The 22316-nt window shown below is 38.5% G+C and overlaps 1 protein-coding gene across 1 annotated transcript in view; it reads left to right on the forward strand.

Annotated features, from left to right (window-relative positions):
* Window positions 1-1155: 1155 nt before the first annotated feature.
* The window catches only part of LOC146658749 (zinc finger protein 236), a 52021-nt gene continuing 30860 nt past the window's right edge, over window positions 1156-22316 (forward strand). Inside the window, exons 1-10 of the mRNA XM_085422475.1 lie at window positions 1156-1258; window positions 2394-2533; window positions 7696-7860; window positions 7954-8132; window positions 8929-9059; window positions 12283-12455; window positions 18949-19071; window positions 20124-20297; window positions 21140-21317; window positions 21439-21711. Coding sequence (XP_085278601.1) covers window positions 1207-1258; window positions 2394-2533; window positions 7696-7860; window positions 7954-8132; window positions 8929-9059; window positions 12283-12455; window positions 18949-19071; window positions 20124-20297; window positions 21140-21317; window positions 21439-21711 — 1588 coding nt within the window. The 5' untranslated portion in view covers window positions 1156-1206. The remainder of the gene's footprint in view (window positions 1259-2393; window positions 2534-7695; window positions 7861-7953; window positions 8133-8928; window positions 9060-12282; window positions 12456-18948; window positions 19072-20123; window positions 20298-21139; window positions 21318-21438; window positions 21712-22316) is intronic.

Raw genomic sequence — 22316 nt, forward strand, 5'->3', positions numbered from 1 at the left:
CCACAAACCTCTGCAGGGGTTTCAGTAACCTAAACAGCAATAGTCTTGTTCCTCTATTTTAGCTCCGAGCTCTGCTTCCCTGTGTTTTATCTACTAAAATACAAAATAAAATAAAATCCTTTTGACTTTGTGTGAAATGAAAAGTGCTGCCATCAATACAAACATGGATTATTATCAGACAAAGACAAGCAAATGAGAAGCATGCATAGTCTTTAACATGCCCTTAGTCATCCTGGGTATATTTGCATGGGTGTGTGCACCAACTGTCTTTTAATTCAGCAGTGTGTCTGCACTGTAAAGTTCAAAACATTCACTAGATATCAAATCATTTGGACTCCCCGGAGATAAGAGTGAAGTATACAATCATTCAGGTAATGCAACATTTCACAATCATCCAGTTAGTGTCTTCAGGATTTTCGGCCCATAAATGACCAAAGCTATTCATAACTCATTGCTTCCCTCTGCTGGTGTTAAATTAAGCTAAAGTCAGATTACAACTTGTCTTTGAAAAATTATTAGGATCTCAATTGTGAACTCCAAACTAACATATTGCACGTTATGATATTTTTTTATCTCATACTCCTAGAGGATTTAAACTACGTCAAAAGCAAGTTTATAGTTGAATTAATGCGGAGCATTTTATGGGTGCTTTTATATTCTCTGCCAGCAATATTACACTCATCCTTTTACAGATAGGCTCTTTAATGTGTCACTAGCATTTTAATTCACTTTGTGGCATTTTCTCTCTTTTAGTGGGCTATTAAAACGTTCCAATCAGTGTATCTGAAATGCCTAAGAAAGTGTGTTTTAGTCTGTTGGTCTGATTATTATTATTATCATTATTGTTGTTATTATTTTATTATTATTGGCCATTAATGAAAATAAATACCTCCTTTTTTAAAAAGAAAAAACATTTTGACGAATTTGACTGTACTTGTGTCTTGTTATTTTATCTTTTTACGGCTCGTTTACTGCTAAGATAAGTGGCTTTGCGCATGTTCCAAGCATTTCATAACAACGTAGCTTCAAAACTTGAAAGTTGCTGTTGTAGTACACAAAAAGTGAAGTACAACAAACCAAACAGTAGATGTCTCCCTAGTCCGTGCGGCTGTGTGTCTTCGCGAGGACGCTGCTGTCTACTGATGACAGAGTCGCCATTTTGAAAAGCAAATCGTTCACAGCACACCCACCCTGAGTACTGGAACTATGCCGCGGGGCCGGCCTCGCAAACTGAGAGTTCAAAGCAACGACGAAACAGGTAACAAGTGCCAAAATGCAAAGAATAAAATATATATATAATGGGCTATCCAAATAACCTGCTATTGTTTTGCCAAACACCCCTGTAGCGCATATAATAACACTTCAATGTAGTGCATATAGTCCCCGGATATAGTATTGCGGGTGGGCTTTGCTTTGTACGGCGAAGGAGTGATTGAGGCGGAATGATATTAATAACGTTTCGGTGCCTCTTCTTATTGGCTTCCAGTCTAAATTGGTGTCCGCGAGGAGCGGAGCTCGGTGCTGTGTGGCGTTAGTTAATGTACGCTTTTTTTTTTTTACATGGAGTATACATTTAATAGTATTTCGTTGTTAGCATGTTGTTGCTAACTAGCTGGTTTCGCTATCGTTAGCTTCTTGGCTAACGCGCTAAAATGTTGGCCATTGTTGTTTTGATACTGTGAAGCGCTGTAGCGAGGCTGTCCAGCTGCCGATGCATATCTTGGAACAAGTTGTCACAACCGCACATTTAACACGACCCAAAGAAAATGTTATCATGTGCTGTGGAAATGCATTCATTTTGCAATTTGATAACATTGTCAGAACACAAGGTTGTTACAGCTGCTCGGTGGCCGCATAACTTAAACTGAATGTTACCCCGTGATCCCACTGATTGACGAGTAAACGAGGAGGACCCGACATTATATCAAACTTGATGGCTGGATTATACAGTCCGACCCTGCCGGCGACTTAACCACTCCAGTGGACATGCAACACTTGAAATCAAGTTAAACAGGTGCATGTGTATAACTAAAAGCACATATGACATGCGATTGTAAATGAGCTGAAAAGGACAAATACTTTTGTTAATTTCATATACGATCAGAATGATAACTTATGTTCACAAATATTGCTTCTAGATATGTTTAATGCTAATCTTAGACCTGACATCTGCTGTTATATCATAAATACACTATTTGAATGAAGAGTCATGTGACGTGTACAATATAAATGCTACCTACTGCTTGAATCCAGACTTCAAAGAAAAATATCCAGGCAACACATAACCTGTGTTAGTGAAGAGGTACAACATGTACTTTAGCTATCCTTCACAGGAGAAATCCTCTTAAAGCACATTAAGATACTCATGTGTCACTTCTTGTGCCTGTCATCAGATGCGGATCCCAGTGAATCTAAGGCAGAGGGCTTCAGTGATGGGGAGCTCAAGGATAAGAAGTGCACAATATGCTCCCAGATTTTTACCACAGAGAGCCAGCTGCAGAAGCACCTCCGTGAACATGAGGTCAATGATAAGGTAGGTACAAGATGGATGTGTCAGCAGGACACAATATCTTGGGTCTGCTCACTTTAGATGTAGGTCACTGACGGTCATCCAGGATTTTAGGGTAGTTCTGGTAGTGCTTTTTTAATTGATTTTCAAGCATTTAATGTCAGTTCAAATATTTGTTGAGTTGAGTGATGATGTCCAGGGTTTTAGTTGTTGTGTATTGTATTTGCTTGAAAATGATCTAGCCCTTGACAAAAAGTTGGGAACATTAAAAAAAAGTAAGCGACTACTTTAAAGTTGACGAGCTTAAATGTCAAATGATTTCTATTACTGCTAAATTAAAGTGCTTATTAAGTCATCACAGATTTTTTTTAGTTAAAATGACTTAGTTTACATAGTCCAGTAATTTAAGTGGGCACTACGGATAAAAATGCCTGTAATACAATATTTTTTTAAAATCCATTGAATTAAAGCTGGATCTGTACTTGTTTTACTTAAACCTCGACACTGTGAAAGTGTAGAAGGCAAAGCTACAAAAATGACGTGTTTGAACGACAAATTATAGACCTGACTGTATGATAGCACACCTAATATTTTAGCTAACATCTACAGTTTGCTACTAGAAACCCAGAACGTCCTCAAAATGAATTCCAACACCGATATTAGCTATTTGGCAATATATCTGTATCCTTTATTTATAACAGTTGATTAGTGAACATTTTTAAGAAGTGAAGAAGATACAGGAGAAATGCCCATTAACCAAGTTATAAGTGTTCATGTTACATAGTTTGGCCATCAGAGGGCACTCTGCAAGAATGTTTGAAATACCACAACAACAACCAGTGATCTGAGCATAGTCAGGCAGAATATGTTTACGTTTTGTTTGTCTGATATAGGGCTGCCACAAACGTTTATTTTGATAGTCGACTAGTCACCGATTATTTTTGCGATTAGTCGATCATGCATCCATTGGACGTAAAACGTACAGCATATTGCACCAGCATGCATCTGCTCTTATATAACTATCATTAGCTTACAGCTTTAAGTGTTTAAGGTATGTGCTAACTAAAAATAAAGACAAGATGATAGTTTATTAAATTTTAATGAAATTTACAGATTGTTTCGGTGAAGTTTAATAAACTCCTTGCTATCTAAAATATAACGGGACACTGGAGTATATTCTTGAACATCTCACACTTCTGATAATCAGTTGTCTGCTTGACGTTTGTTCAGCTGTGTAAAAACTATAACTTTAATCTCAGCCAAACCGATTTACTCAGGAAGAAATAAAATACAAAAAAAAAGCCAAACAATAGCATGTTTAAGTTATCTAAGTGACTTATGTATGTTTAACCTGAGTAGCGAAAGACGGTGGTGTGTTTGAAAACGATTTGCCGGGAGTCCGGTGTTCTCACGGGCTCTAGTGAGCCTTGCCCCTGGCTAGCTATCGAGCTAGTGGGTAACAGACGTCTCCGAAAACGAAATATGTTCAACGTTTATTTTGTGACCCAGAAAGAATAATAAGAGTAATTTTAAAACTAACTAGCTGCCGCCATTGTTGGAAACTGAGCTGGGCTGCGCTATGAATTCTGGGACACAGCTTCTTCTTCTTCTTCTTCTTCTTCGGGGTTTAACGGCAGCTGGCATCCTTGTACATGCAGTGCTGCCCTCTTCTGTTTCAGTCCGTTATTACACTCTTAAATCCTACGACTCATTCCTACGTCTTTTGTGATCTTACAAAGCTTCAAACGACGCGTCGACTATTAAATTAGTCGTCGACGATTTTGATAGTCGATGTAATCGTGACTAGTCGACTAATCGTGGCAGCCCTAGTCTGATAGAAAAAAATATCACCTGATATATCTGATTTTTAAATCGCCAAATACTGGTGATTTCTAAACCTGATATCAGTCAGGCTCTATCACACCCACTCTGGATGCTACAATATTAATAGTCAAGTGTAGCTTGTAGTCGATGCATACAATAAAAATAATTACTCTAAAATTATACTTGACCTAGAGTTTGCATAATCTGCAAAGTAGCAGATTAAAAGTACTGAATCTGGTCAACTCAAATGGAAAAAAAAATCAAAATCCTTAAATAAATTTTTTGAAAAGAATTAGGCTAATTACTTGATTTAATTGGTTGGAGTATTAGGGTTTGTGATGATGGAAAAAGAAGAAAGTGTTAGTCTCATACCATGTGAGCAGGTGAAGGGAATGACAGACATGGTGTTAAAGCTGCAGTGGATGACCCAGCTACAGCTACAGGTTGCATTTGGGCCACTCTAGTAGCTTAGCATTAAAGCTGGAGCTATCCTGGATGTTTCAGCTTGGATCATTTTTCACAGCGTGAAAGTTTAAACTTGCTGTAGTCTGTTTGGCAGTCTTAGCACAGGTCTCACCTTATTTACAGCCATTTACTTTGAAAGCTTCTGAAATGTACTGTTACAAACAGTCAAAAGACCATGGTTTCTCACCCTACCTTTCCAGTGACAGCACAGTAAATATTACTGTATGATGTCAGCTGCAGTCTTCCCTCTGTAGTTTCAGAGTTCTTTTTCCCACCTAACACATGTCATGCTGCCACATAGGAAAGTCCTAACATTCCTATTAAAGTTTCTGAAAAACATTAACTGATGTACAGATCCAAACAAAATATGAAATTTAAAGTTTTTGTCAAACTTTTCCCTAGTGCCTTTTTAACAGAGCAAGGGATTTTTAACATGTCTAAAAAATATTAGTTTTCTTTAAAAATATTAAGTTATTTATGTTTGCTCACAATAACACAGTTATTTAAGCAAAACAAAAATGACCAGGGTCACTATTATTAGCCCTCTGACAAACTGACCTTTTTATTTAGCCATAGTACAAACTACAGCTGTGCAGTGATGTGCTTTAACTTTGTAATGTTCAAAGCTTGTAAAGTCAAGTTAAATCTGAGGGTTATCTTCCCATTTACACACAGTAGAAAAGCTACAGAAAGGGTTTGAATTGTCACTTGAGAAAGTGCCAAAGACAAAGGAGATCAGTTTAAAATTGAGAAAAAGAATCACTTATGCTAACACAGGAGGAGATGGATATACAAAGTTATCATAGGCTGGCATAGATCGGACGCCAAAGATTTCAAAGATTCTGGAAAGAAAAATAGTAAGAGATGTATCTAATGACTCAAGAACAACTGCCATGACGCCAGTAAATGACTTAGCCAGGTCAGGAATTGAAATCTCAAAGAAGCCAATCACTACAACCGTGCACACAAATGGATTACAAGACCAAGAAAATCTTCACTTGACTGCAGCCGGACTGAAGTATGTCGATAACAACCTGGAGAAAGATTATGCACACTGGAAACACATCCTTTGATCATATGGAAAGAAGCTAGAGCTCTCTGGTCACAGATGCACTGCTTATGTTTAGAGAAAGAAGGGAGAGGTGTACATCTCCACAGTGTCCCCTCAGTGTAACACGGTGGTTGGAGTATTAGGCTGTGGGAATCCTTTGGCACGTCTGGAACTGAGAATTTCATCAAGTTGGAAGGAAGAATGAAGGATATGTGAAGATTTTAAAAGAAAACCTCAAGCAGTCAACAACAAAACTTGTTTCCTTCCTTCCATTTTTTTTTGCAAAAAGCTGAGTTCAGTTTCTCTTGCCACACCCAGGCCTGATTAATGCCATACCTGTTCTCAATCAAGAAATCACTTTCTGACCTGTCTGACAAAGTGGAGTAGACCAAAAGATACTCAAAAGCCAGACATGATGCCATTATCCAAGTAAATTCAGGAACAAATGAGAAACAAAGTAATTGAGATCTCTTGGTCTGGAAAAGGTTATAAAGCCAATTTTAAAACTGTGGGACTCCAGTGAACCACAGTGAGAGCCACTATCCACAAATGTCAAAAACATGGAACAGGGGGGAAACTTCCCAGGAGTGGCTGGCTCACCAAAATTAATCCAAGAGCGCAGCAACGACTCATCCAAGAGGTCACAAAAGACTCCAGAACGACATCCGAAGAACTGGTCTCACTTGCCTCAGTTAAAGTCGGTGCTCATGACTCCACCATAAGAAAGAGAGTGGGCAAAAACGACCCGCATGCAGAGTCCCAAGACAAAAACCACTGCTGAGCAAAAAGAGGTTCATCTCAGTTTAGCCAGAAAACATCTTGATGATTCCCAAGACTTTTGAGTAAATACTCTGTGAACTGAGGAGAAAAAGCTGAACTTTTTGGAAGGCGTGTGTCCCACTATATCTGGCATAACAGTAACACAGGATTTCAGAAAAGGAACATCATGCCAACAGTGAAGTAAGATGATGGTAGTGTGATGGCTAGCACCTGAGTCACCACATAGGACAAAAAGTATTCTTGAAATAACATTTTGAAAACTTCTCTTCACTTCTTTATGATCACGTATGGCGATGTTGTATGAAGCGGGTACACTGTGATAATGGTTGTGTTGGTGGTTTCTCTTGGTGTAGGATAATCGGACTGTGTTCCTTGGGAACTCATTCTACATCACATTCATTTATGCATTTTAAAGCACTCACAGCACTCACATCTCTGCCTGCTTCATTTCTTGCTCGCTTTTGGTCACACTCCCTCTCTCACTTCTTTATTCTCAGGATCTCACACATTGCGCACAATCACAGGCAAGTTAAGGGATTTAGTTCTTAATGCCATGCTACTGAGGAGAAAGTTAGAATAGAGAGACCGGGAGCAAAAAGATGTCAATTGGAGCTTAATTCGTTTCATTTGCAGCTGCACCTGTAGCTCTGGGCCATTTAAATTTCAAGTCCATTGCCTTTGCTCCCACTTTCCAGGTTGAAGAGCAGTGGCCTCTGAGTATGCCAGAGTGAGTAAGACTCAACTGTGTCAGTACCACTCTCAGACTTGACTAGATTCAAAAAAGCACTCTAAAATGAAGTCAGCTTGTTCTCCTAATAGAAAAGAAATTTAATATTGGGGCCATTTTTGCCTCATGGGGATTTTTTACAGTACTCTCTACCCTTCACAACAAAGCAGTTTCTTAATTTAGACAAAGTAGTACATTGATTGAGATTCAGCTGTTCCATCTTGTCTTTTTAGTCTCTTCTCTGTCTCCATCTGCCTTCACATAGTGACAGCAGCAACAAGAAGCTCACAGCAGAAGGTCATTTTTTTTCCCATTCTTTCATTTCTCTTTCTCTTGCAGCCTCATCGTTGTGACCAGTGCTCACAGACGTTCAACGTGGAGTTCAACCTCACGCTACACAGGTCCACACACACTACATCGGACTTCACCTGCCCCGTTTGCAATAAGAAGTTCTCTCGCATCGCCAGCCTTAAATCCCATATCATGCTGCATGAGAAGGAGGAGGTAAAATGCCTCATGCTGTGGTTTCTGTGCATATTATGCACTTTTATTTCTCTTTTAGACTGCTTTCTATGTTATTGGTTTCCATTCTTGCAGAATCTGATCTGTGTTGAGTGCGGAGATGAGTTTGTTCTTCAAAGCCAGCTCTCTCTGCATTTGGAGGAGCATCGGAAGGAGCTCTCGGGCATCAAGGTCTACACCTGCAAGACCTGCGACAAGGAGTTCAAGACGTCTGCGCAAATAAAGGAGCATATGAAGAGTCACATCAAAATGAGGTCAAACAAGACACTTCAGGATGCTGATTTATTACATTTGACACAGTCAAGTGGAAAAGCTTTGGGTTAAAAATTTGGTATGAATCATGCAGCTGTTTAAAGAAAAATTCAAAGCATCGACATATCTAGTATTTTGTACAGACCGAGGGGTGTCTGATTCAGGATAGATGAATCTTTTATGAAGAAAAAAACATTTTTGCAAAAACAGTTTTAGGTGAATTTGCAGCTCTGCAGAGTGATGAAATTAAAGCACCATCTTTCATGGCGTTCATGGAAAATAAGTACATTTGTAGTCATTGTCAGATAATCTTTCATTTGAGCTAAGCACAAAAATGCTTAAGCGAGTCTATGCAGCTGTTCTCAAAACTCTCTGTAGCCTGTTACTGCTAGAGGCTAAGCCAATTTAATGCTTTATGCTACTTCAGAGCTATTCTTTTAGACATGGTTTCTATGATAATGTTAATTTGCAGACTAGTAACAAATATGCTACTTATTGGACTAAGGCCTGTTTTAAAGAAGTTCAATTTCCTGTAAGTGTACAGCTGAGTACTTTTAAAACTCATTAAACCATTCAGAAAGCACTTGTGTGTAATGCCACATACCATTTTGTCTTTACTTATAGAACAAACATTTGTTTTAATTGTAAAGAAAATAATTACACAAAGGATAATTGTCTAAATCTCAAACATAAGGCTTAAAAAACTGTTTTGTTGTATTATGAGTGACCTTCCGTGGTCCTATGTTAATGCACACTATATTAAACTAGATTTTTTTCTCATGGTTCTTTCCTTTACAGGCCACTTACTTCTACTTCAAGAAACTACAAGAAAAACATAGATCGCAGTGGGTTCACAAACAGCTGCCATCATTGTGGAAAGGCTTTCAAAAAGCCCAGCCAGCTCATCAGGCACATCCGAATACACACAGGTGAGTGAGAATGGAAAAAGAAAAACCTGATTATGGTGCTTATATTGAGATTTAAGCTCAGAGCAAAAATACTGCAGAAACTGGAGGGTAGAATTTGTATCTACTTCAGGCCAATACAGGATCCTTTAGGCTAATTTTCTTTGTTCTGGATAATGAATTTATAAACAAAAAAAACTTTAGACAGCCATTCAGCATTGAGAAGAGGATCTAATTGTTTCTCCTTGATAGTTCACAGTGGTTTTAATTAGCTTAGATCAGTGGTTCCCAAACCTTTTTTGCTAGGTCCCCCCTTTGTTTTACAAGAAAAAAAGTGTGGGGCGGGAACCCACACTTTGGGAAGGTCTGGCTTAGATGTTAAATTAAAATATTAGGATGAGCATTATGAGTCTTATGTGAAGGAATGTAAAGTTTACAAAATTTGGGAATCCCCAACATTGCTATGCAATGCTGTGTGGTCAAATAATAATTGTTCATTTTGGAGGTGTTTCCCCTTTTTGTAGTGACACAAAAAAAAGTAATATATTACAGATTCATACATTACACAGAACACTTTTATTAAAAGTAAAAAGTTATTTTACTGTTTTTCTATAAAATGACCTGAAATACATTGCATCATAATTACCAGTTAACAATATAAACCCACAGGCTACATCCATACACACCAACACAAATCCCTATCCTAATGAGGACACACACATAATCTTTCTCTTAGTATTCAGGTATGAACACAGAGCAAAGATGAAAACCACCACAAAAAGACTGTCCTGGATGCAGTGTGCACTTAACTCTCTCCGTTTGTGGAATGAAAAAAAAAAGTCCATACGCATGCAATGTATTTATACAAGTAGAAATGATAAGCAGGATCAATAGACACGCAGGCTAACTGTAAAAACTTCTCACTTTTAAAGTTTAACATGATGTTTATATCAATTTCTATTAAATATAGGATAATTGATATAAACATCATGTTAAACTTTGAAAGTGAAGGGTTTTATAGTTTGTAGCAGACTGCAGGCTCACGTTAAATTGGATGCCAACAATACGTTTTTGTAATTTGAGTCTTCTTTTGAGGAAACTCTTATTTTAGGGACTGAGGAGATCAGCTGGTGTAGTTTTGAAAGCCAGATGTCTGCCATTCTTGCTTGTATAGCTTCTATAGTATTCAGCTACTTGTTTTATAATGTGTCAAACATTTGTGTGAGCAGAATGTAGCTGATCTATGTCCTGCTTTAAATAAGCAAAGGCTTCAATTATATAATCTGTAAACACCATTAAGCAAAGATGTTAATAAACCCCATGTACGAATGCACCGCCACCACTGATGCTGGCTACTGACCTGTGTGCTGGTAAACATCTATTCAGAACCCGTCAATAGTTTCTAAAACGAATTTAAAATCTAACCAAAGAAGCATTTGTGGTTTTGTCTGTGAAGGTTGTTCTCAGTCATCCAGGTCATCGTAGTCAAAGGAGCTTGCAAAGAAAAGCGTCTGGACTTCTTTAAGTTGCTTGAAGACGTTTCACCTCTCATCCGAGAAGCTTCTTCAGTTCTAAGGTCAAATGGACAAAAGGACCCCCTGATGATCCTCTAATCGCGATTAGAGGATCATCAGGGGGTCCTTTTGTCCCTCTGTGGGGGGTTACTCCCACTAGGTTTATATCAGAGACTCTCCACCATTTGACCTTAGAACTGAAGAAGCTTCTCAGATGAGAGGTGAAACGTCTTCAAGTAACTTAAAGAAGTCCAGACGCTTTTCTTTGCAAGCTCCTTTGACCATTTGTGGTTTTAACTTTCTTTTGTGTGTGCACTGCAGTAACAACTTTGTTTACTGACACTGTTCCTCTATAGTGTTCTTGAGCCCTTGTGGTATGTGTGGTGGAGAGAGGTATAGATATTTCTCTGGCTTCTCTGAATCAGTTCTCTGAAACCGTGTGAGCGGTTGCTTCTTATATTTCATTTGTGAATGAATTTTGCATTTGAGGTTCCAGAAACCTGAAGAGTGAGTGGATACTGTCAGCAGCTTGAATTGATGGGGGTTCAGTAGCCTGCAGTGGACTTTCAAGGTGTTTGGAGACTTTTTGTTTTCTTTCATTTTGTTTTTAAATTTTATGTCCCTTTGAGGCACTTTCTTCCTGTGAATGCTGTCCAATAAAATTAAAATATACAAGCCATATATAATCAAGGACTTTTTTGTAGCTCAGAATGAGGGTTTGGGGGGTTTAAGCTATGCCACAATTGGCCCTGATATGGTTAAAACATGGAGTTTGTATTACCATTTTCTCCTGTTATATATGGGTATTTGATATACAAAAACATATTAAGACTTAAAACCACAGGTTAAAAATAATCCTGATGATTTTCTTTTGATGGAAAACTCTTTGGTAGCTACAAACATTTTTATGAGCAGGAAAAAAACAGCGCTTATTCTGGTTTTCTTTTCTTTTGCTCTTTCATATAAGGCTACAAATTCGTAAGTAGCTGCACTGCTTATCTGGAAAAACTGCACACCTTCAGCTGGGCCCATTGCTCAGCTGTGGTATGGAGAGATTGTGTGGGTAGAATTCGATATTCCGTTTCAATTCAAATGTTCTTGTGGTTCCTGTGAACGTTCAGCCATCTGGGTTCAGGATAATGTAGCCAGTAGCTGCCACCCACATGTTGTTTACCCATCATCCACATGTTAAATTGTTTGGCTGGGCTGAGCTGGGGTTTTTTTAATGCAGAATTGAATTGACTTCTCTTGTGCTTTGAATCTCAAACAACCTTTCAGTTGATGAGGTAAAGACTATAGAAACACACATTATGGTTCATTTGCACCTCTGTGGTTTGCAGTGATGTTGGAATGGTACAGGACTGTATTTAAGTCATCTTAATTTAGCTTGAAGTAATACCAGCCTTATGTTGTTACCAAGGTGATAAAATTGCATGGTTGTACTGTAACAAAATTAGATATCCTACCACTGACAGTCACATATGTGGGTAATATTGTTGGACAAATTCTTATTGAAGCAATGCTGGTGAGTTTTTTAATGATCATACATTAAACACAACCATGTATTGTATAACATATAATAATTACTATATCTCCAGGAATAGTTTTAATTTTGTTGTTGAATTTTCTGGAGATGACAAGGGATTCATTGAGATTGTATAAATTTGATATTATTATAAATATTGTCATTATTACAGCTTGATTCTTGACCTCATCGTGCTCTTCCTCTGCAGGTGAGAGACCCTACAAGTGCACGCACTGTGGCAAGGCTTTCAACCAGAAGGTGGTGCTACAGACTCACATGGTGAGACACACCGGGGAGAAACCTCACCTCTGCATGTTGTGCCCTGCCTCCTTCTCCCAGAAGGGGAACCTGCACTCTCACGTTCAGAGGGTTCATTCTGAGGTAAGAGCACAGTAAAAACACAGTCATGGCTTCAGATGCATGTTTCAAGACTGTGTAATTAATTTGTTTATAAAGATTAGATATGGTCATTAAAGGGGAATTGATGCTATAATGTTTTACATTTCTGACATCCTGGTATCACATTGTATAGAAATGGTACCAGTTTAATCTCACCTAAAGAAAGGTTTTCCTTGGGTGAAGTCAGCCATTGTTTTTATTAGAAACGGTTAATGAGCTCCTTGTTTTGTTTACTTGCAAGTTCCTTTTTAACTTAGTGAATCGACTTAAATTCAGGAAACTAAAACTACATTTCAAAGTAAAAGTTCTAAGGACTTTAAATGGTTTCGAGTTAAGGACTTCACACAAATTTATGTAAACAGTTAACACCCAAAACATCATGTTCATGAAAAGTTTACCAGCTTTCTACAATTCACTAGCATGTCTTTCAGTTGTACTGTTTCCCCAGATACATATATGTATTTTTTCTTGTACATCTTGTTGAGCCACACACTAAATTGCCAGAACCTCTGTTCACAGCTTGTTATACTCAAAGCACGGTACTTTGTCATATTGTTTGTGTGTCAGGAAGGGCATAAGGTTCCTTGTTTGATTTTTCTCCTTTGTAAACACCTCGCAGAAGCCATTTTTTTGCAGCCTAGCTGATTTATCCTTCCTCATATTGTCAGGGAGGCTAAATGGGGACCGTCAAGTCTTCCACTTAGTGCTACACTGTGGTTGAGGGGTCAGACGAAGGACACACATCATAGATCTCTCTGGGGACCTAAATTCTCATGTGTGTGGTTGTGTCTGTTTCTCGAATTTATAAACTGAACTAGTTAATGGTTGGATTTAAAGAGGTGGTGGTATCTCCTGGTTTAATGACTACTTCCAGTAATGTGGCTACAAGCTGAACTAACTCAGCTCTGTGGCATAATGATTGTAAAGGTCCCTCAAAGGTCCCTCATCACAATGAGCAGCGCTAGGTGAGCATGAATGATGTGTTGTGCTTGCACACCAAGCCTTAAACTAATTTAGTTCACTTCAGCCAACCTGGCTGCTGAGAGAAATAGGTTTACCTGGGTCTTTTCTGTAGCACACACAGTCTGTACTTTCTTATAGTCAGAAGCAAGGAGGTGTAAAATTCTCATTGTTGCAGTCGGGTTGCTTAAACAATATAAATATAAATCAAGCTTAATTATGCACCTAAAGAAGAGATACAGGAAATTGCTACAAATATGTTAGCACATCCTTCTTTGTTACTGAAGCGGGGGCGTTTTAATTACGGCTCTTTCAACAGATTTTACTGATTAATAAAAAGCTTCACACTGAGCTGTCAGAGATTGGCAATCATATTAAATGGCTGGTTGTGGTCTGTTATTTGGATTGTGAATAAAAAGTGCTTTTGAGAAAAACGTTGCATAACTTTTTTGTCACCGGTTCAATCGGTCAAATGAATTGAAGTGTGTGTTGTCTTACCTGCATACACCATTGTGCATTCCATGATAAAAGATGGTGATTTGGTCAGTTGATTGAACTGGAGAGCCCAACGGCTGGACCCTTTAAATAATGCATCAGTTTTTCACAAGAGTTCTTTAGCTTTGCTTTTGTAGACAGTTTGTTCTTACAATTGGCTGACTTAAAAAAAAGAAAAAGTCAGGGGTTATTCACAAAAGATTTCATGCTTTGGTACTTACTGAGGAGTCAGGGGAGAAAGTGTTTAATGGCATCCAAAGCCTTTGCTTGACACAGATTGTAGTGCTGAAGCTTTTGGAAAAAACTCATTCTCCTGGGAATCTGTGATTTAAAATCAGCTGCAGAACATTAGTCGTTTCATTGATTGATAAAACACCAATTTACAATATGAGTATCATATTAACCTAATACTAATGAATTTATGGTATTATAATTTGTCTAAAAGTAAAGGACAGAATATTATGCATATGCATATAGGGCTGTTCGATATTGGATGACAACAAACGCTATCGTTTGTTTCGTGGTGTCGTAAAATAAACAGTTTACAGCAATATTTTTTTTCATCGTTTTGATGGTCACTGCAGTGGCTATATTCATTTCTTAAAGTTCTCTCATTCTCTTATATTTAATATAACCACACTACGGACGGACGAGCACCTGTTTTTATGTGTTGTCGTTAGCAACAACGACAGTAAAACCATCGCGTGGCTCCGCTGTCCGCTTGATTGTTTTCCACATAAACCTTTCACAATAAAGCTCAAGATCCTGTTGAGACTTTTCAAAATAAACTGAATCACGTGAACGAGTATGCAGAGAGTTTACGGATGAGAAGCAAAAAAGAGCCGTCAGGTGCTAAAAAATAAACCTTAGACTCAAACTTTGAAAGAAAATGGTGGCCGTTTCGACTTATGTCTAAAAATGTATAGTTTCATGCATCGGTTAAAACACTCGACCCCAGGTAAAGGACGCCCGGCTGGAAAAATTTCACGCAAGTCGAGTTGCCCGAGATTCACAGAATTTACAGAAAATATTACATTTTTGTGATTTATATTGTTGTCAGGGCGATAAATGTCTTATATCGGCATATGAGATTTTGGTCATATCACATAGCCCTATATGCGTATTCATTCACCACAATTTCACACCTTATAAGTTAGACTGATCCACTACAGCCACCTCCAGTTATAGCTGGCTTTTGACTTTTGTGAAATGGGAACGTGAACCTTGAACTCTGTTTAGCTTGCTTTTGCATTCTTGATAAAACAGTTTCTGGCTTTGTGAAAAACTTTATGAAGAACCAATGGCAGCATTACAAATGCCTTCCAAGGATTACTGTCTTAAAACGCATGCTGCTATTTCCTCATTTGATTTATATCAGCTAGTAGGGGATATATACAATGTATATGTAACTTGTACCCTGACACAATTTTCTCAACATTTCCTCTGCTCCAGAATCAACCAGGTAACAAGTACAGTACTGTGCAAAAGTCACGAGCTGCCCCCTTTAAAAAAATAATAATAAATTTTGCGAGGAAAATAGGAAATGGGTACACGTCATTGACCAAGGACTGGACTGAAGAAACTCTCAGAAAGACTTGAGAACTGTTGCTCAGGACTAATTAATCTTTAGGAAGCAAAATATAAAGAAACGACAGGTGGCTCAAGACTTCTGCACAGCACTGTAGTTGAGGTGTAGACTTTTACATTGGAGTTAACAGAATTAGAGGAAAAAAAATACAGATTCTTTCCACTGTGACCTTTAAGGTGAAGGGGGTCAAACTAAAGCACTATATACATACCACCCCTGGATCAGCTCCCCAGTGAATTACATTGAAATATATTTCAATAATAGAAGAGTATGCCCTCCAGTTCTTACACTTTCACTCGGCTTCCTTTTTCATCTTCCACAGACATTTCTGTCATGATTCATTTGTCATTGTGGCCATCTGTACCCTCACCCTTTTTACCAGCTCCCCATATGATCTTCTCTTCTAGTTATTCCCCATCTTTGACAGTCCTTTTCTCCCGCTTCATCACCACCACTACAAGAAAATAACAGTCCTCCTCCTCTGTCCAGCCATCTCTCCCATATGTTCCACACCAGCACAGGCCAGTGCAACAAGCCCATCATCCTGGCACTGATGATACCTTTCTGGGGCTCTTTCATATGCCCCACACTCTTCCAAACATACTTCAAATGCATCCTTTCCAGTGAATACAGACTTGAACCAGCTTCATCTACTTCACCAGTGGTTTACCCTCACAGGAAAAGCAATCAAAAGTTTTTGGTGTCAAGCTCAAAAGACCTATAGATATTTTTTTTTTTTGTAACTGCATTTAGATTAAATATTAGACTTACCTCATTTCCATATACTGCTGTGTTTTCAGTTATGGAAGTGTTCTTCAGCATTCTACCTACACGTTTGCTCAGTCTCAAGGATTTTACAGCTATAACATACAGACATATGTAGGACGTCTATGTAGAATGTAGACACAAAGCTCCCTCACAGCAAAGTAACACAACATCTGACTGAAATCTGGTCACATTTGTGGTGTACACTTGAGGGATTGAATTTTTAGAAAAGGAAGAAAATTGTAAAAACTAAATGGACAATTTATATTTTACTTCTTTATAAACATCATACTTCATGTCTGACACAGTGACTATATAATGTAGTAGTTAAAAATCTTTTGCCTAACACATGAAAGATCGCTGGTTCTAGCAGCAGAGCAACCATAAGAAGCTTACTTGAGGTCTAAAACAGCTTGAAAGAGTGATTTATAGATTGATGTATGCACTCTTTATGTTCATATGAAAGTAGATTTGACATAGTTATAGATATTGATAGAAGTCTACAGAGTGCAGTTTTACAGTTCTGTGACTCTGTCCATTATAAATAAGCTATATGCAGACATTAGAGCTAATTCTTATATTTTGCAAACTTTTTAATATATTGTATTCTTTAATTTAGTTCAGTCTTTAGTACTGTTCTTATTGACTTGGAGCAACTGTAACCATATCATTTCCTAAGGCAGTGGTTCCCAAACTTTTTTTGCTAGGCCCCCCTTTGTTTTACAAGAAAAATGTTAGCGCCCCCCCCCGCCATGCAAACACATCCTCCAACCACACGCATCCATATTTTGTTTTCAAACTCCATTGCGGTTTATTTCACACCTCATACATTTAGTAAACAATTAAGCAAATACAATCAAACTGCAATAAAATCTGGTAGTAATAAAATACACTACTAAGTCCACACTTAAATGGGTATTTTTGAAAACGCAGCTGCTTCTATGCGTTTGGGCCTCCGTCCACACGTAAACGACGTTTCAAATCACTGAAAATGGAGATTTTTTAAAACCCTTTTTTTGCGTTTACGTGTGGACGAGGAATACAGAGTTCGTTACGCAACGTCAAAGGTATGTGCCTTTTTCCACGTCACGCTGTGCGCCATGTTATTGTTTACATGAGATGAATTGTAGAATGGCAGATAGAGACAAAATACTGTTACTGTTAATCTGACTATCTTCAGGTTTTACACGCTTATATATACACATGCAGTTACTGTCCCTCCATTTAGAAAGGCAGAGACGTCACGGTGTGATTATTTTAAGTGTAGTTGTTTTTTCCTGTGTAATAATATTCAACATACATTTCTCAAAAAATGCCTCTCTGTGCAAAATGGGTTTAAAAACATAAGCAACTGTGGGATACTGTTTGTCTGTGATTTGGACAGGAGGAACAAATTGTGGCAGGATCAGCCTGATATTATTTGTATCCCACTGTAACTTTACTGTGTAAAGAGCTAACATCTCCAAAATGTCAGCAGTAGTTAGTTATTACAAGAAGTGTTTGTGAACTAAAAATCAAGAATGTGGGATACTGTTTGTCCGTGATTTGGAGAGCCCAGCACGTAGTCACTGGGAAAACCAATTCGGCAGGGGAGACCTACCTTGGCACTTGTGCAGGTGAAGCCAAAGGGAAGATACACTTCACCATTTTCTAGTCTTTGGCTTGGAAGGAAGTTGGTTTGGAAACATATTTAGCGATGCTTCATCTCCTGCTTTGCCTTTGTGTGGGAGCCCCGTCGAAAACCTGTCCATTATGCTAGCAGTGTCCAAGCGTTCTTTTTTTAAAAAAATTTTTCATAGACCCCCCTAGGGTCGGGCCCCACACTTTGGGAACCTCTGTCCTAAGGGATTAACAAAGCATTCAGATTCTGATACTGATGATTCTGACACCATGCACTGGTCCTTAGCAACATGCGCTAATCAACATGCTTCAGCTTGAATTTTATTTTGAAGAAGCGTAGAAAGTTGTGCACCGCAAAGTGTGGTGAGTGGGGTCAGCTGTTAGTGAAGATTGCCTCGATTTAAAAAACAGCATGCACAAAGATGCTGTTTGTTCTCGTGATATTAGCCAGCTCTGATCCTCAACTCAAAAGTTCACATGTCGATTGTTTTCTAAGTTAGCAAGTCTGATGTCCGTGGGGAAACTGTGGGTATGAATGGACAGAAGAGAACCTTCAATGTAAATGTCGATTACGGGTCCATGATAAGACGACCTTGAAGGGAGACTTACCAGTTTTAAAAGTTTTTTTTTATTTTTTTATTTAATTTAAAAAGTTTTTAATACAGTATGTAGGATTTTGGAGCTTCATGATCACACCCTGTAGGCTTTTCCCCTGATGTTTAGAGTCAGTTTTACATCTACTTCAGGCACTTCAGCTCCATTATATGCAATGCTCACAGTAATCTAATTGATGTGTGGTTTTATTAGATTACCGCTATCATCATCACAATGATCAAGGGAATTCGAGAAACTAGTACCCAACCTGTGATTCCTAAGGATTCATAAACATATAATTTCATTGTTTATGAGGCAGTTTTTTTGTTTTTTTTTATGAAGGGGAAAGTAAAGGTTTACCTCGTGTCCAGTTAAACACTCTGATATATGTGGAAATATTATTATATAGCTAGCTAGCTGTAATGTGCTTTGTGTGTTTGTGTTCTCTTACAGACCAAAGGGGTGCCGCTGTTCCCGTGCATGGACTGCAGCTGTGTATTTAAGAAACTTGGCAGTCTGAACGCCCACATCAGCAAAATGCACATATCCGTGATTGAGGTGCCATCCACCACTTCGGTAAGAGAAGGTTGTGTACCAAACGAGAACATCCGCTGGAAAACATTTCTTTGGTCCAGCATCTGAACAGAGGGTTCTTAAGTGTCCTGTGGTCCTCATGTTTAATGTTAACGAGACACCCTGGAGTTTGTTTCCCAAATTAGTTCATACGTAGGCTGTTTGCTTATACTTCAGAAAATTATGCTGTTTTTCTCTTTTTTTTTTTTCCCTGAGGAAAGAAGTAGCTTCCCATAACTCGATTATGATCCAGAATTATTATCACTTTTTCAGTGTGCCAGCAGCAGGAAAAACAAAGTGCAGCACTAAAAAAAAACCTCAGCTGTATTGAATGCAGACAAGTCTAGTTTGATTCACTGTGGTTGGTAGCTTTAGCGAACCCCAGAGGCACTGTTACTGATAATGCTTCTCAAATTGTGGACTTTTATTTCCTTCTTTATCCAAAGATTACTGCACAGGATAAAGGGTTTTAGTTTTTTGTTTTAGTTTGTTTTTTAGTGGTAGATAATGGTTGTGGTTTGTTTTTTTTGCCATTGGTATTTCAATACATCCATGTCACCACTGCTAGAAACTCTAAAAACTTCAATTTTATTGCACTAAAAGAGCAGCACCGTCTTTCAGTTTTGACCTGGTAAAATATTTCCCCCTGCTCTAGAACAATCAAGAACAGCTGCTGCCAAATTTGACCTGGTGTACAATCATACAAAGCAGCATAAAGCCAGTCGTCGCCCTAGTTAGAACGAGAATGGTGTGTTTCCATTATTTGGTTGTTAGCAGGTTATTAATTACAGCCTTCATTATTCAGTGATGATCTACCTGCCATATCTACACTTAAACGAACCTTGTGTTGAGAAGTTGTATCTCCGTGTTAATATGTGCATAAATAATGTGGGCATTAATATTTTATTTAATAATCACCAGTGCTTTGTTTCAAGCTCAACAGAGCCACTAATCAAAGTTAAGTCATCCCACAAATTGTGACCTGTCCCAGCTCTTCGTCACGTTGCTCTGTGTCTTTCTTGGTCCCCTCACCTCTTTTTTTGTCTTTTTTATAGGAGGCTGAAACAACAGGTCAGGCTACAGGGGTGCCAGAAGTTGGCGAGGGAGTGACAGATGTCATCCAGCAACTTCTAGAGCTGTCAGAACAGGTCAGTGGGGAGACAGCCCAGCCCCAGCCCCCAGAGCCAGCTATCACAATGGAAACTGCTATTAACCAGGACATCCTACAGGTGAGTGGCGTGTAATCGCATGATTGTTACAATATAAAAAGCAGTATCCAGTAACAATCTGGACGACAATCCGCAGACCCAGCTTGTACATTACAGACATTAATCTTCACTCAATGAGAATGGACTTAAACTGCAGATAAACATGATATATTCAGACAGAAGTTTTGAACTAAAAAGACTCCTGAGTGATGAATGATATGCTCTGCTTTCATTTGGTGATTGAATGTCAAGATTTTTTCACTGTTCTGCAAACACCATCCATCCAGGAGAGAGGGCAGTTTAACAAATATGCACCAGGAACTTTTAGAGATGAGCATCATCACAGAGTTTAAAACGGCCTCTACTCCCCAGCATGATAAGATATGATTGTCGCTGAACTTTGCTTTGCATCATGGCTTTTTTAATTTTTTATTTTAGTGGCCATATTAAAATTATTAGTACATGAATAATGAGATATTTTTAAATAATCACTTTCAGTGTTTTTCAAAGTTTTAAGCAGCAATCGTGTTTTCGATTTTGCTTTTCCCGGAAATATTCTTTGCACTTTGTTAAAAGAACCTCGTTATTTACTGATGTCCACAGGTCCTGCACTTTAAAGGGTTCGATTTCAAGTAAAAAAAATCCCTTGATTTGTAATGACATTAGTGTGTGTGTGTGTTTTACTTTTAAAAATGAAATGATTTTGTAAAGACGACTGTAATTTCTAAGTTTACACTACAATCACATCTTGATTGTTCGGTTGATTGCTTCTTTTCAAATCCATTGCTGTGGTTATTTGAAATTGCTTGTGTGTGTGAGGTGTGCATGTATATTAAAGTTGTGGTGGTCCTCTGGTACTACAGCAAGCGCTGGAGAACAGCGGGCTGAGTGTGGTCCAACCCCAGAGTGACGCCCCACCAAGAGAGTCAGAGAACCAAACGACCGATGGCGCTGTTGTGGAAAACAAGAAAGTGCAAAGTACAGACAAACTGAACAGGGAGAAAAAGAGGAGCATTTTTAAGAAACCTATACAAATGCCAGGTAGGAGGGGATATTTTACTCTTTATGAGTTTACCCTTTCAGTGAGATTCATTTAATAAATACTGTTACAGAGATAATTGTTTTCTTTTTTTAAAATAAAATTATGTTCTGCCCTTTCCAGGCTCCATCAGGGAGGAGGATGGCGTTCGCTGGCACGGATGCCCCTACTGCTCCAAGGAGTTTAAGAAGCCCAGTGACCTTGTTCGTCATATACGCATCCACACCCACGAGAAGCCTTTCAAGTGCAAACAGTGCTTCAGAGCTTTTGCTGTCAAGAGCACCCTCACAGCACATATGAAGACGCACACGGGTATCAAGGCCTTCGAGTGTCAGAGCTGTCTGAAGTGCTTCTCCACCTCTGGCAGCATGAAAGTGCACATGCGGCTGCATACAGGTGAGAAGCGGGTCCGCTTTGTGAAGGGGTCACACTTGAAGCCATAGCAACACCAGCACATTTCACTTTATAGAGTCACTCCGTATGTTACATTATTTACTTGTTACTCTAGCATAGTTACTTTAAGCATAAGTTAAAGGAGAAGTGTGTGGGCTCTAAATATGTTTCAGCCGCTGTTATTTAGAATAAATAAGATATGTTGTGGTAAATTATGCAACAAATTGCTCAGGCAGGACCTGCATAAATCTCATGGTGCCACTAAAGCTAGAACCCTCATTTGTATTCATGTATATACTGTATACGCTATATGTGTTTGAGCTACTATGTGCACTGGTGCATTCGTTTTTGTCTCTCTAATTGCTGTGTAGTGTCACTCTGTTAGGTGTTTACTTTAGTGCTGGTTGTGTGTTAGTTCTAAGGTAAAGTTTTGATAAATGTGTTTTCAGACGTATGTCTCCGAAGGCTTCATGCTTTCAAAGTTTTGTGTCTGTTTTGTTTCATACACTGTTACCTGCTAAATGAAGGCTTTTAACCTTATGTAGCCAAAATGAAAGCAAATTACGAGAGCGTATATTTTTATATGTGTTATGTTTTCATGTTGATTT

This window comes from Rhamphochromis longiceps, linkage group LG11 (genome assembly GCF_057381845.1).
Source record: "Rhamphochromis longiceps isolate RC_006_pf linkage group LG11, R_longiceps_female_GT1.1, whole genome shotgun sequence".
Lineage (NCBI taxonomy): Eukaryota > Metazoa > Chordata > Actinopteri > Cichliformes > Cichlidae > Rhamphochromis > Rhamphochromis longiceps.